This window comes from Oncorhynchus mykiss, chromosome 22, assembly GCF_057628025.1.
Source record: "Oncorhynchus mykiss isolate SJ-2025 chromosome 22, ASM5762802v1, whole genome shotgun sequence".
Lineage (NCBI taxonomy): Eukaryota > Metazoa > Chordata > Actinopteri > Salmoniformes > Salmonidae > Oncorhynchus > Oncorhynchus mykiss.
In genome coordinates this window covers 4,758,862-4,772,590 of record NC_143043.1, presented here as the reverse complement: position 1 = coordinate 4,772,590, position 13,729 = coordinate 4,758,862, and the positions used below count along the sequence as shown (strand labels likewise).

Below are 13,729 nucleotides of genomic sequence, written 5' to 3'. Positions count from 1 at the left end.
GAAATTCCCCACGACATACATTTCAACAAGTTTCTCAGAGCCAGAATACAGGACGAGCCAGAAAGTGTTAAAAGAGGGTTATACATAGCCTATGACATACATTGTAAAATGTATATAAACTAATATATGGACACTAACACACCTTTCACTATTTTTGGTTTACAGAGAAAAAAAATCCCACAGAAGTTCTGACTAAATATTCATGATAATGCTTATGATTTTAATATTGCCAACAACAAGGATAAAACCATTGCATGCCCTGATGGCGCAGCGCTTAAAAGCCGGGCGTATTTCATTAGTTCATTTGACAATAGCAATATGTTGACGCATTGGAAGGTTACTTGTGTGGTTTCCATGACCTTGTTTGTTTCATGAATGTTTTACCTATGACCCATTAATAACACATATGTTGGCCTCTTGACTTGTTCTGTAAAATAAAAATAAAAATGATAACAACGAGCCTTTTCTTTTAAGAAGTTTAAAGCCCGTCTTCCAGCTGAGCGTCTGAAGTAAGGATAGGCCTTGGGAGCATTTTCTTACGAATCGGAATCAAGGAATTTAACTCCTTCATTCAGTTGAGAAGTTCAGAGGGATGCTCTTTGAAATAACCCTTCGGAAATTCTGTAATAGTTTTTTTCTTCGCCTACTATATAAAAACCTAGAAGCCTAGGCCTGACAACTATGGACCCTTCTCTATACTATTGTGTTTTGTAAAATAATATATCCATTTGTTTTTACTATTCCCTAGAGATCACTTTGAGATTGGAATCGTATTATCAAATGAAACACTTGTTCGTAGATGATAACAACATACACATTGTACTGTATGTATCCCAACGGGGTTGTTTCATTGACCATTCATTAGATGTAAATTAAAAACTTGTGAGCCAAATTATGTATAGGCCTACCTGTTATTTGTATGTGCAGGCCATCTATTAATTATGTTTAACAATATATTGGGATGTGTGCTTACTGTTTATTTGAATTGCGCATTGTAGGCTAGACCTCTGTATCCAAAAAGTACACTCTATGACACTTTGAAGCACGTATCAATGGTAATTATGAATTTAAACCACAGGTGCATGCAGACCTATTCCCTTTTAAGTCAATACCCATATAGGCCAACTGATTTACACAGAGTCATGGATAATTTGACTAAGCACTAGGTCTAATATGTCCGTTATTGCGCATTTTTTTAAAAGTATTTTAGAGATATATAGGTTGCTCCAAAGGAAAAATCAACTATGAGTGCAACTGTTGATTTTCAAGTAATCAGAAGACAAGGAAACACTATTTGTTGACTATTTATTAATAATAATTGTTCAGATTGTCAGCTACAGTATGTGATGACACCATTCAACTATGCTAAGGTCTTGGGTCAAACAAATTCATCTGTAAAAAAGTAGGCTATTAAATATGAAATAGTAATTTTACATGCACTGCCCCTATGTCGAGAACAAAACTACTCTGCGAAAGTGTCTAGAAGTATTAGATTCATGAATTTAATTAGTTGAAGTTGACTACTGGGGTAGTTTTGGGCAAACCCCGTCATGTTCGTACCACTTTAAGAACCAATTACATCGAGATGTGTGAGGCCGCCGTGATCATAAATCGATTACAAAGGTGTCTGAAAAAAAGACATATGAAATCGATGACAGATACACGTCCTGCTGTGTCGAACAGGGACCATACAAGAAGGCGTGGGCCACGACCATAAAAGTCAACCAATTCTAGGTTTTACAAGCTTCTCTTACTCCGTTCCTTGCTAGGGTCATAAAAACTGAATTTAACTATTTTGAGTGGATCACTGGCAACTTATTGAGAAACTATTTACACTACTCATCTCCCTCCATGCATGGGGCAGTGGTGAGAATGAAAATCCTAGATTTGTAAAGTAATTTAGCAAAATAGATAGGTCTTAAAATATAATAAGTTATATAATGTGTATGCAATTGTTGATCATCTGCTGGCTAAAATCTCCGATGGACATGATTGTTATATATGCAACACGTTTCATTTGTTAAATCTGGCACCCTGGTATGTGTAGGCTACTTGTAATTAATTCATTGGCCTCAATTTTAACACTACAATTCAGATGTTAACACTTTTCTTTGATACTTGTATTGATAAAATATTCCTTTCTATCTACAGTATGTGCCTATAAGATATGTGCCTCTATATCTAAGCACAAAATAAATACAAAATATTCCAACATGCTTTTCGGCTGAGACCGGTTTGGTTATGCATGGATGGTTGCACAGTATTGAATGACTTCCAAATTGTCCTAGTGCTCCGTTACATACTTGCACAACTCATGCAATACTGTATTATTGGAGTATAAACACCGATTTAACAGACACCTCCGCAGTCCCCGAAAGACGGGGCCCCTACCCCCTCCTAACTGGCAATATTGGATATTATCTGGAAAATTATCTTATGTCGTTTCTTGTAATAGCCATCTGTGACTTTAAATAATTATTTATCTCAACGGATTCCTAAAAGATGTGTCCTGAGATTTGGTCAGATTTGTCTAAAATCCTAAATGAATGAGGAATGAGCAGGGACAGCTCTACCATAAGGACCCCTTTATCCATGTCTTCATTACATGTAGTGCAACAAGACCACTCATGGTCTGAAAAGTTCTCTACTTTTAATAGATTTAAACAAACAGTATTGGAATCACCATGCATCAGCTGTCAACTCCATCTTCCAATTAATACTACTTTTGGTTCAAACATGTTACATTTAATGAGGTTTTAGGATCATAAAGCAACTAAGGCTAACACAATTGCTATTGTGCATATCACTTGAATGAAGTCCGATTTTTGTTCAACTCAACTCTGTCAGAGTGCTAACATATCTGATAGTGTGGTTATGTTTTTGTTGGGTACTTTCAAATGAATCATGTTACATACTTTACAACTGTTTGTATTGAACTTTTATTTTTAGAGGCAAAAATATGTCTGTTTTGAGTATCTGTTGTCAACTCCATCAGAAGCTTGTCAAATCCATCACTGATGGAAAAATATTGAATCACTGTTTTGCTTGCTCATATCTTGCGGCCCCGCGAAACTGCGCTATGCTACCAAGTATAAAGTTGCAATAACTCAATAAATAATTCAGAAATGTAACATGGACAGACATCAACTGCATAGTATGTCACCCATATCAAGTGGAAACATCATTAAGCATTTTTTTTTAAGGGGAAAGATGTTATGGTGGGAAACAATATGAAATATAATTGTATGCATATAAAACATTTCTATTGCATACTAAATTATAAATTGTTAAATAATAATCACTAATTTGAATAGCGACTTTGAAGTGTTGTGGACATTTCAGCTTTCGCTATGGCCATTAGTCTTGGAAACAAAATACCATGTTCGAGACCATGGCTTTAAAAGTACTTGATTGGCTAAATGTCTCCATTATTGTTGATGTGTATGTATTTCATTTGACCTGAATAAAAGTACATATAGCCTACTTGAGTTATGGTGATAAGAATATATTTTATTTTAAATTATGTTTTCTACATTGGGGTTACACCCCTAAAGAAGAATACGAACAAGAAGAGATAAACGCTTTCTAATACTGTAGACGTCCTAAATTTCATCCACGTGCGTCAGCCCCGGGTAAACACCATGCCGCATAAACTGATTTGCTGGTAACTTTGAGTGTAAAACTTTTTGGAGTCAACAGCGATAAAGAGAGCGAGGGGGCGGAACCCCGCTGAGCCCTTGCGCTGAACGACAGCCAATCGCTTCGTTCTCTTAACTGCCAGTCACCGAAATCCATCCAATACCCGCAGTGCCATTTCTAAACTGTATTCCCTACTGTGTCCTCCAACTGTTGTATGTTCTGTCAATCGCTTGAGGACTGAGTGGGAAAAGGAACAAGCAGAGTTAGAGGCAGGACAAAAGAAGTTATATAGTTCGCTTATATACATATATTTTAATGTTTTAGAAAAGCGTGATGGTGGGGGAGAAACAATAGCGGTGGATGGACTTGACAGTGTAGTTATGGAGCCCCCTTTGAGCAAGAGGAATCCGGCGATAAGATTAGCGGATTTGGCAGCGACTCAACCTCTTCCTCATCAGAATATGACAGGCTTCCCGGGGCTAGGGGTGCATCACCCTCACTCCCACCATGCCCACCACCACCCTGGGGAGATGGGCAACGACCCCGGAGTGGCACTCACTCCATTTGGACCCGAGCACATGGCACAGACAAACGCTCTCAAACTTAGCCCCTCTCAGCACATTCAGAGCCATCACGAAGCCCAGACCGCTGCAACGGCAGCATCCTTCACTTCTGCTCAGACCACAGTAGGTTTCCCCGTGGCTCCTCACCCCCACTCAGGCTACTCTAGCAGCAGGGACTACATCCTCAGGAGAGAACTCTCAGCCTCGGCTATGCATGCACTTGGCGACCAGCATAGTTCCGCCTCCTCCCCTCATCACCATGGCATGTTCATCGCACCAACAGGTGCTTATGGGCACGCCGAAACTGGTGCCCATCCACTTTTCTCTGGACTCCACGACCAAGCGGCCCCAGGTGCCCACCACCACCACCACCACCATGCCCTCAACGGGCAGATGCGTCTGGGTCTACCGGGGGACATCTACGGCAGGCCAGAGCACTTTGGCCACAGGCCCGAGCACTATGGACCCTCTTCTATCCACAGCTACAACTCCATGAACCTCAATGTGAACATCGCTTCTGCTCCTCACGGAGCCGCGGGGGCATTTCTGAGATACATGAGGCAGCCCATCAAGCAAGAGTTAATCTGCAAATGGATTGAACAGGATGAAACTTCAAAGAAGCCCTGCTCCAAAACGTACAGCACCATGCACGAGCTGGTCAACCATGTCACGGTGGAGCACGTCGGGGGACCGGAGCAAGCCAGTCATGTCTGCTTCTGGGAGGAATGTCCGCGGGAGGGGAAAGCTTTTAAGGCGAAATACAAACTGATAAACCACATCCGAGTTCACACGGGAGAGAAACCATTCCCTTGCCCTTTCCCCGGCTGCGGAAAAGTTTTCGCTCGCTCGGAAAATCTAAAGATTCACAAAAGGACACACACAGGTCAGTTCAAGTTTTCCGAATGATTTTAGAACTGCATTAAAACAAACAGAAATCGATCTCTTGAATGAAAGTAGACGCTTTAAAAATGTTAATGACACTTTTTTTTGTCATAGACAACAAAATATATATTGTGAAAAGCTTTCATTTGAATTGCTGGCGGGCATGGGGTGAGCATGCGTAAAAGTAACAGGAACGAGATTTAATTGAATAAAATTATGAATTATGGTCAAGCCAAGGCATCACGTGATTCGATGTACAGTAATAACTTTCTGAAAGATAGCTATTTACTCGAAGAGACGTGGAAGCTAGAGGTGGGGGATTATGCCATATGGTTCTAGTTATTAGTCCGTATGACGTTTACGCGGTTATGGGTCATGTTAGCGCTATGTTGATTAATCGACTCTTCACAGCAGAAGCAAACCATCACTTCAATGTCAAGTATGGATGTTATACGTTACTAAATCGAGCTCCTAAAAACTGTAGAAGACCAGATGAAAATGAAACCATTTATTTTGGGGGGGAACGTTATAACAGTTTTAGACTATTGTGTTATAGGCTGGTGATAACCTATTGGAATCTTGACCCATAATAAGTTCAGGCTGACCAAAGGAAAACAACAAAGTGAAAAGGGCTACTGGGGCTGGCTTTTCTTCCAAAATAATATACAGTAGCCTAGTACATGTCCTTAGAGGCCGACCATAGCGATGGCGTTTGTCAGTCTAAACACTTGTAGTATGATGCAATACAGTACGCAGCGGCACGCATGCTATGTTACCGAGTAGCCTGCAAAGCAGACCCAATGTTCCACCTTATAACTCACACGGCGACGACGTAAGTGAGACAAGTGTGTCATTGAGGGCTGGCCTGTTTGGACAGCAAGTGGCTCCCAAGACTGGACTCACGCGAACAGCACGGCAATCAGATCATGTCAGTGTCTTTGGTAGTAAGTGAGGAGGGAGACAAGAGCAGATCCCACTGAAACCTTCATGATGCACCATCAAGCCTTTGGGGATTACTCAGTAACAGCTAGCAAGAGAAGCCCCTTTTCCGTGCAGACTCAGATTGTGGCAATAACACGTTTTTCTAAAGTACAAACACAAACAATACACCCTAGGGGTCGCCCCTACACTGTCATGGTGGCCCGATGTATGTTTTTTCTATTTTGAGTTGTCCATTTTACAATCATAAATCATGCTATGCACATTATTCTCAATACAAGCATTACAACAGATATGTTTCTCTTTCGCCAAAAGGCATTCATTTAGGACTACCAATGCACTTGTGTCCGCTGCACTTATCTCATAGCCAACATTAGCCTACATCAAAGCAACCTCTGAATGTTTTCGCCTTCTGGCATTCACAACAGCGAGAAAAAACAGACGCAATGGGAAGAAAAAAACAGTGACTGTATAGTCTACACATTTCCCCTGCGCGTTCACGTGTATAGCCCACGGGCCACCCTATGACATGTTCCACGTGCGTCAGTCAGTCAGGAACATTCCTTGTACATGTGGGAGAGGAGTGACGCCGATGTAGATGTATAATAAATAAGGTATATCGGACAGGAAGCCCTAGTGGCAGAGTGGGCTGCCACACTGACCATTTTTGGAGTAGCCTTATACTGCGGGAAGTGATATGTTACCAGTTAAGCGGTGGTTTCAATTATGGGCCTACTTTGGGTAGAGCATCTGAACGTCCATGTTGAATAACGGTGAAAATTGACGATCCTTTGTATATGTCAAATTTAAAGAAATTGGCTTTGCTGTTTGCTGGGAATATATTGTATACATTTAATGTCATAACATTATTATTGGGCCGATCCATTTGGTAACTTCTTGGACTTCGATCAAATGTGTTTTTATAAAGGATATTATACAATGTCATCATTATGTTGCATATTATGTTAAAACACGTGCACCCTTTCCTGATATGATATGAGTAGCCTCTAATGCTAAATATCTCAATCTCTTCCAGGGGAGAAGCCTTTCAAGTGCGAGTTTGATGGCTGCGACAGGAAATTCGCCAACAGCAGCGACCGGAAGAAGCACTCACACGTCCACACGAGTGACAAGCCTTACTACTGCAAAGTCAGAGGCTGTGACAAGTCCTACACGCACCCCAGCTCGCTGCGAAAGCACATGAAAGTCCACTGCAAGTCGCCCCCGCCCCCTTCTGCCAACGCTTCATACCATTCCTCTACGAACCCTCTTGGCGCGCCCCTTTCGCCCGCCTCCGAACCGCACAGGAACCGGTCCGCGAACCTCTCGCCTCAGGTTACCAACCTCAATGAGTGGTACGTGTGCCAGGGGAGCGGGGGACCCAACCATCTCCACACCCCCTCCAGCGATGTGCCAACTTCGGACTCAGACGAAGAGGACTCTTTCAGAAATTCAGACCCGAGGACAATGCTCTAATGTTTACAAACATAACACATTGCGTTTATTCCCCAAATTATCTCCCAACTGGTTAGAAGTGTAGTAAGAACTACCTGCATGGGGACTGTACTGACTGTAAGCATATAAGTGGGACTTTATGGAGCAAGAAATAGCGCCGCGGATGTCAGATGATGATGAAGAACAACAGCCAATAAAACGTGCCCTCTCTGTTCGCTTTCTAAAGAGCCGAATGTATCAACATCTCAACAAGTCTCAATATAGAAAAGCTACAATCACCAGTATTATTTGAGAAAAGGAAATCATATTCATTTTGAAAGCTTTATTATTTAAATAGGCTATAGAGAGGACCAAGAGAAGCCTAAATATACTGAGAACAGAAATACAATGTCACCAGTAAGGATAAGTCTTTGAGAAAACACATGCACACATATGCAGGCTACATTTACATGCCTGCATCGTTTAACACGGATGAATTATGCTTACATTGACATTGTCCATATGATCGCAATCCCTGGCAATGTAACCTGTTTTATTAATCAATGTCCAATCCCAGACAGAGGGAAGAAATAGACGTTGCTCATGCAAAGTACATGAACATTATCAACAGCCCATGAACACTATAATATTGCCTAAACATCCAAGAATGGGGGAGTGGCATTCCATTTTTCTTACGTATATCTCACAGTAGATGCGAGAACTAATGTAGTCTAAACATCCAATTGAACATCGAACACCTGCAGATAGCGACAGACATTCGCACCCACATGATAATATTGCTAAGACGCAAGTGTCTTAAAGGGTCCAAACTTAGTTTTAAGATTTAAGACCATGTTTGGATGGACTTTTGTTATATTTAAGAACAATTTAAGACTATATTTTATGCAAAAAAACCACACCACTTTTACACAAGTTAAAGAGTACGAATAAGTCCTTTGGGACCCTAAATATGTAAACTGACAGGTTTTGTCAATTACGGTCGGATTTGTATATAATTGTACTGATGCTCGTGAATGTTGTTCTTAGTCTTAATTACGAATAATATGTTGTTTTGTACATTGTAATTTATTTGCTGGTATAAATGTTGTACTGGATTTACAGAGACACCAAAGAATAATAATATTAATTTTGGTGAATATGTAATAGACCTACTGATGGTTTTGTTCTGTAAAAGAAAAATAATTATTATTTACTTGAATAGGCAGTGTATTGTGAAACGTTCCTCTTCTCGCATGCCCTTTGTAGTGACTGTGTTTTTCTATTTGGGGTGCATGGTGCCATTATTTACGATGGATAAAAAGTGATGATGAAACAGCTATGATTGTGCAGACCCTTGATGTTCGTGATCCCGAGTGGCGCAGCGGTCTAAGGCACTGCATTTACAGACCCTGGTTCGATTACAGGCTGTATCACAACCGGCCGTGATTGGGAGTCCCATAGGCCGGCGCACAATTGGCCCAGCGCCGTCCGGGTTAGGGTTTGGCCAGGCTAGGACGTCATTGTAAATAATAATTTGTTATTCACTGACTTGCCTAGTTAAATAAAGGTTCAATAAAAAATAAACTGACAGGATGAATTCATTTGAAAGCTTAATAAACACACCAGGCCGTGTTAGTAGTTAATACGTGTGTTTTAGTTAACAAAACTGTATTGTTTCTTCATAGAATGCATGAGGCCTGTCAGTGTAGGATGTCATTCCTTAGATAAGGATATGCCTACATAATTGACTTGTTTGCACGCAGTAAATGCAACCGTTTTGCTGGTAAACTCAGTTGTAAAGCTATTATCACATTATCGTAGCCTACAAATGATCGAAGTAATCGTAGACTACAAACACCTTGCCCAAAACAAGCAACTGGCTGGTTGGATACCCGACTCTAATAATCACAGACGTAAACATCAACGGTTTTGTCAACAAGACAAATCAACATTCAACGGGGAGCCCCTCAAAGCTGACAAAGATGAAATGCGAGGGAATATGTGAATTCATAATTATTGACAGTTCAATAAAGTTTTCACTGGTAACTCACAAACAACAGGCACAGTAAAGGGCTGGTATAAACCAATCAGGGCTAATGGAGAAAAGTATAGCCCCTTAATGGCGTTGTCTGAAATGCGGGACAGGACAAAGCAACCGAGCCATGAATCATTAATTGAAACAATAAAATATAAAATATATCAATATGTAGGACCTTGTATAGACTATATAAAACAAGTCCCCCTTCTTATTTCCTCCATTAAAACGCGCAACCTCACTTTCAAAGTCGGCCCTGTCCAGAATTAAAATTGGCCAACCCGAGTCTTGCACAACTTCAAAGGCCTGCTATACTTCTGAGCGGAAGGCCCGCCGCTTTGACACTCTTCATGGTGCGTTACGATTTCTACAGCAATTGGGGAGCGAGACGCTCACATTTGAATATGTCTGGTAAAAACCCACTAACTGCCACTAAATGGACTATCATCAAAGCGCACAGTGCACCTTCTCCCCGAAAAACGTAATGTGTCGACAAAGATAGTCCTAGCTGGCCTATATTGTTGACAGAAAATGAAACAGGCCTACAGGGACAAAATTGTTTTGCCATTTTTTTGTGATAATGTATGGTAGTATAGGATGGGCAAATAATAGGCACAGACGATTTTATACATGCAGTCATACAACAGACACAGGCGAAATTGAATTGTCTTAAAAAGTGTGCCATTTACGCAAGAATGAAATGAGTGAAATAGTAGAATGCATTATTCATATGTCTTTGCGCTCCATAAGTCACATTTGTAAGAGAGTGTTAAGAAATAGTCGTTATTTATCCCATAGTATTAGAGGGCCTCTTGAGTCTGGTTTCTGCGTCATGTAGAACTAGATGCAAAAACAGAATGGCAGCAACAGAAACACACAAACAAGCACCTAATCAACCGCACACAGTTCAACGCCAGACTGAGTGAAAAGCAGACTGCTCTGAGATGTAGGCTAACCAATATAAATCACTGATGGCTATGACAATAGAACAACCCAGAAAACGGACAGATTCCCAAATAGTCATCTCCATCGCAAGGCACTCTATTGAGATGCATGTTACATTGACCTTGTTCGAAACGTTTGTTGGCAATTTTCACCTCTCGTACCTTTCCTCCTGCTTTGTCTCCAAATAGTTTTTATTCCCTCTTTATGTAAGCTAACCAAGTTTTATTGACTACAAGCAGTGTTCTGACGTTTCTCCTTTTGGCAATAAACCGTTATTTGGACTGAATCCATTTATATTTATTTCAAACAAGTGCTCCGTGAATGTTGCAAAATAAACACGATGAAAAATAACCAAAGCGATAGTTCCCTCCGCCCGATGGGACTTAATGAAAAGGAGTGAAGCAGTCACCATCAATGAGAAACGCTTTGAAGTAGAACTTATTATCTGAGGAATACTTTTGGGTTGTCCTAACGACAGCACTGAATGGGAAAGGCTCTCTCCTTTGTCAGCGATTTGTTCTCCTTTAGTGGGATGCCGGTGGAAATCACTTACATGGGCCACCTTACCATGCTGCCTGCAAATCAGTAACCGACTGAGTCAGACATGCAGACGCCACTTTGGCAAGGACAAAGCAAAAGTCGCAGGGAAAACGTGTCTCGTTCTCTCTCATTTTTCCTTTATATGGGCTGAATGATAATTTTGGAGACAACAGTAGAACCAAAACAAATGCGGTCTTGTCAGATTTAACAAGAATTACCCATCTTTCTGAAGTTGAGCACAACGAGCATAAATAAAATGGTTTGTGGTCTAGTCATTAAAACTACTACGAGTGATAGGTTTTGTTGACTATAATATAAATAATAAGGGTTAGGCCTACCTGGAGAAAATCTTACCCCTGAAAAAAATTGATGGCCCTCCCTTCAGCAAACTATATTCTCACTAAACCCTCCCTGAAGGCTTGAAGAAAATTAAAACAGTGACCCTCCCCTATACACCAACATTATAATTAGGTGGATAGCAGAGAACATGACTACGGTTTACCCTCACTTCTAGGACAGACCATGGCCTCGTTTCCTTTTGCGATGCTTTACTATAATGTACCAGATGCATCGTTATTTACCAAAGTGTTTCCCAATCAAGCACTTAGCGGGAACATTCGCTAAGTGCATTTTTAAACTATTTGGATGCATACTGATAGGATCGAAAGAAAAGCAGCGCTGCTCTTAGACCAGCTTTATCTATTCAAATTTGACCTTAACATCAGAATTATTCCACAATACTGACAATGGATCAGCTCCTAGAGAGATATGACCACCTATGGCTGCAAATGGGCTATTGAGGAGGCTTATTAATAATGCACTACATCACAGATTGGGCACATCACTGCGCACATGTTGTCACACATCATGAAACACATTGAGGCAAGAATTACAGACAGCAGCCTAGAATTAGGTAAATAGATTTCAATTCAATTAACATACAAATTATTTCAATGTTATTTAAATGTGTAGGCCTATGTAGCCTAATGTATTAATATTTTGCAGTCATCTCGGTATTCGTTTTAAACATTGTTTTATTCTTTACTTGTTTGTAACAATTGCAAAGATATTGACCACTTTATAGACTATTTGTACTCAACTTCTAGAAACGTATTCTTAGGACATACTACATATTCTATCGACATACTGTCCACAATGACTATACATCTTATCACACACACACACACACGCACACGCACACGCACACGCACGCACACGCACGCACGCACGCACGCACACACACACACACACACACACACACACACACACACACACATACATGTATATATATACAGTACCAGTCAAACGTTTTGACACACCTAGTCATTCAAGCGTTTTTCTTAATATATATTTTTTTACCATTTTCTACATTGTAGAATAATAGTGAATACATCAAAACTATGAAATAACATATATGGAATCATCTAGTAACCAAAAAGTGTTAAACAATTAAGCGTATATTTTATATTTGAGATTCTTCAAAGTAGCCACCCTTTGCCTTGATGACAGCTTTGCACACTCTTGGCATTCTCTCAACCAGATTCATGAAGTAGTCATCTGGAATGCATTTCAATTAAAAGGTGTGCTTTGTTAAAAATTAATTTGTGGAATTTCTGTCCTTCTTAATGCGTTTGAGCCAATTAGTTGTGTTCTGACAAGGCAGGGTTGGTATACAAAAGACAGCCCTATTTGTTAAAAGACTAAGTCCATATTATGGCAAGAACAGCTCAAATAAGCAAAGAGAAATGACAGACATTCATTGCTTTAGGACATGAAGGTCAGTCAATAAGGAACATTTTAAGAACTTTGAACGTTTTTTAAAGTGCAGTCGCAAAAAGCATGAAGCGCTATGATGTAACTGGCTCTCATGAGGACCACCACAGGAAAAGAAGACCCAGAGTTACCTCTGCTGCAGAGGATCAATTCATTCGAGTTACCAGCCTCAGAAAATGGCAATTAACTGCACCTCAGATGGCGACCTGGCCAAGATAAAGCAAAGCAGTGCGACAAAAAACAACAACACAGAGTTGCACATGGGATAAACAAAAGTACAGTCAATAACACAATATAAAAATCTATACACAGTGTGTGCAAATGGAGCAAGGAGGTAAGGCAATAGATAGGCCAATAGTAGCGAATGAATTACAATTTAGCAAATTAACACTGGCGTGATAGATGTGCAGATGATGATGTGCAAGTAGAAATACTGGTGTGCAAAAGAGCAAAAAAAGTAAATAAAAACAATATGGGGATGAGGTAAGTAGTTGGATGGGCTATTTACAGATGGGCTGTGTACAGCTGCAGAGATCGGTAATCTTCTCAGATAACTGATGCTTAAAGTTAGTGAGGGAGATATAAGTCTCCAACTTCACTGATTTTTACAATTCATTCCAGTCATTGGCAGCAGAGAACTGTAAGGAAAGGCGACCAAAGTAGGTGTTGGCTTTGGGGATGACCAGTGAGATATACCTGCTGGAGCGAGTGATACGGGTGGGTGTTGTTATGGTGACCAGTGAGCTGAGATAAGGAGGAGCTTTACCTAGCAAAGACTTATAGATGACCTGGAGCCAGTGAGTCTGGCGACAAATATGTAGCGAGGGCCAGCTGACGAGAGCATACAGGTCGGGTGGGTGGTATGCAAGGCTTTAGTGACAAAACGGAAAGCACTGTGATAGACTGCATCCAGTTTGCTGAGTAGAGTGTTGGAGGCTATTTTGTAGATGACATCGTCGAAGTCGAGGATCGATAGGAT

At 40.6% G+C, this 13,729-nt stretch overlaps 1 protein-coding gene across 1 annotated transcript; it reads left to right on the top strand.

Moving 5' to 3' along the window:
- The first annotated feature begins 3,595 nt into the window (after nucleotides 1-3,595).
- zic5 (Zic family zinc finger 5) lies at nucleotides 3,596-9,041 on the top strand. Its single transcript, XM_021578633.3, has 2 exons — nucleotides 3,596-5,085; nucleotides 7,060-9,041. Exons 1-2 carry the CDS (start codon nucleotides 4,020-4,022, stop codon nucleotides 7,497-7,499), a joined length of 1,506 nt encoding a protein of 501 aa, XP_021434308.1. The 5' UTR covers nucleotides 3,596-4,019; the 3' UTR covers nucleotides 7,500-9,041.
- Nucleotides 9,042-13,729: the final 4,688 nt, after the last annotated feature.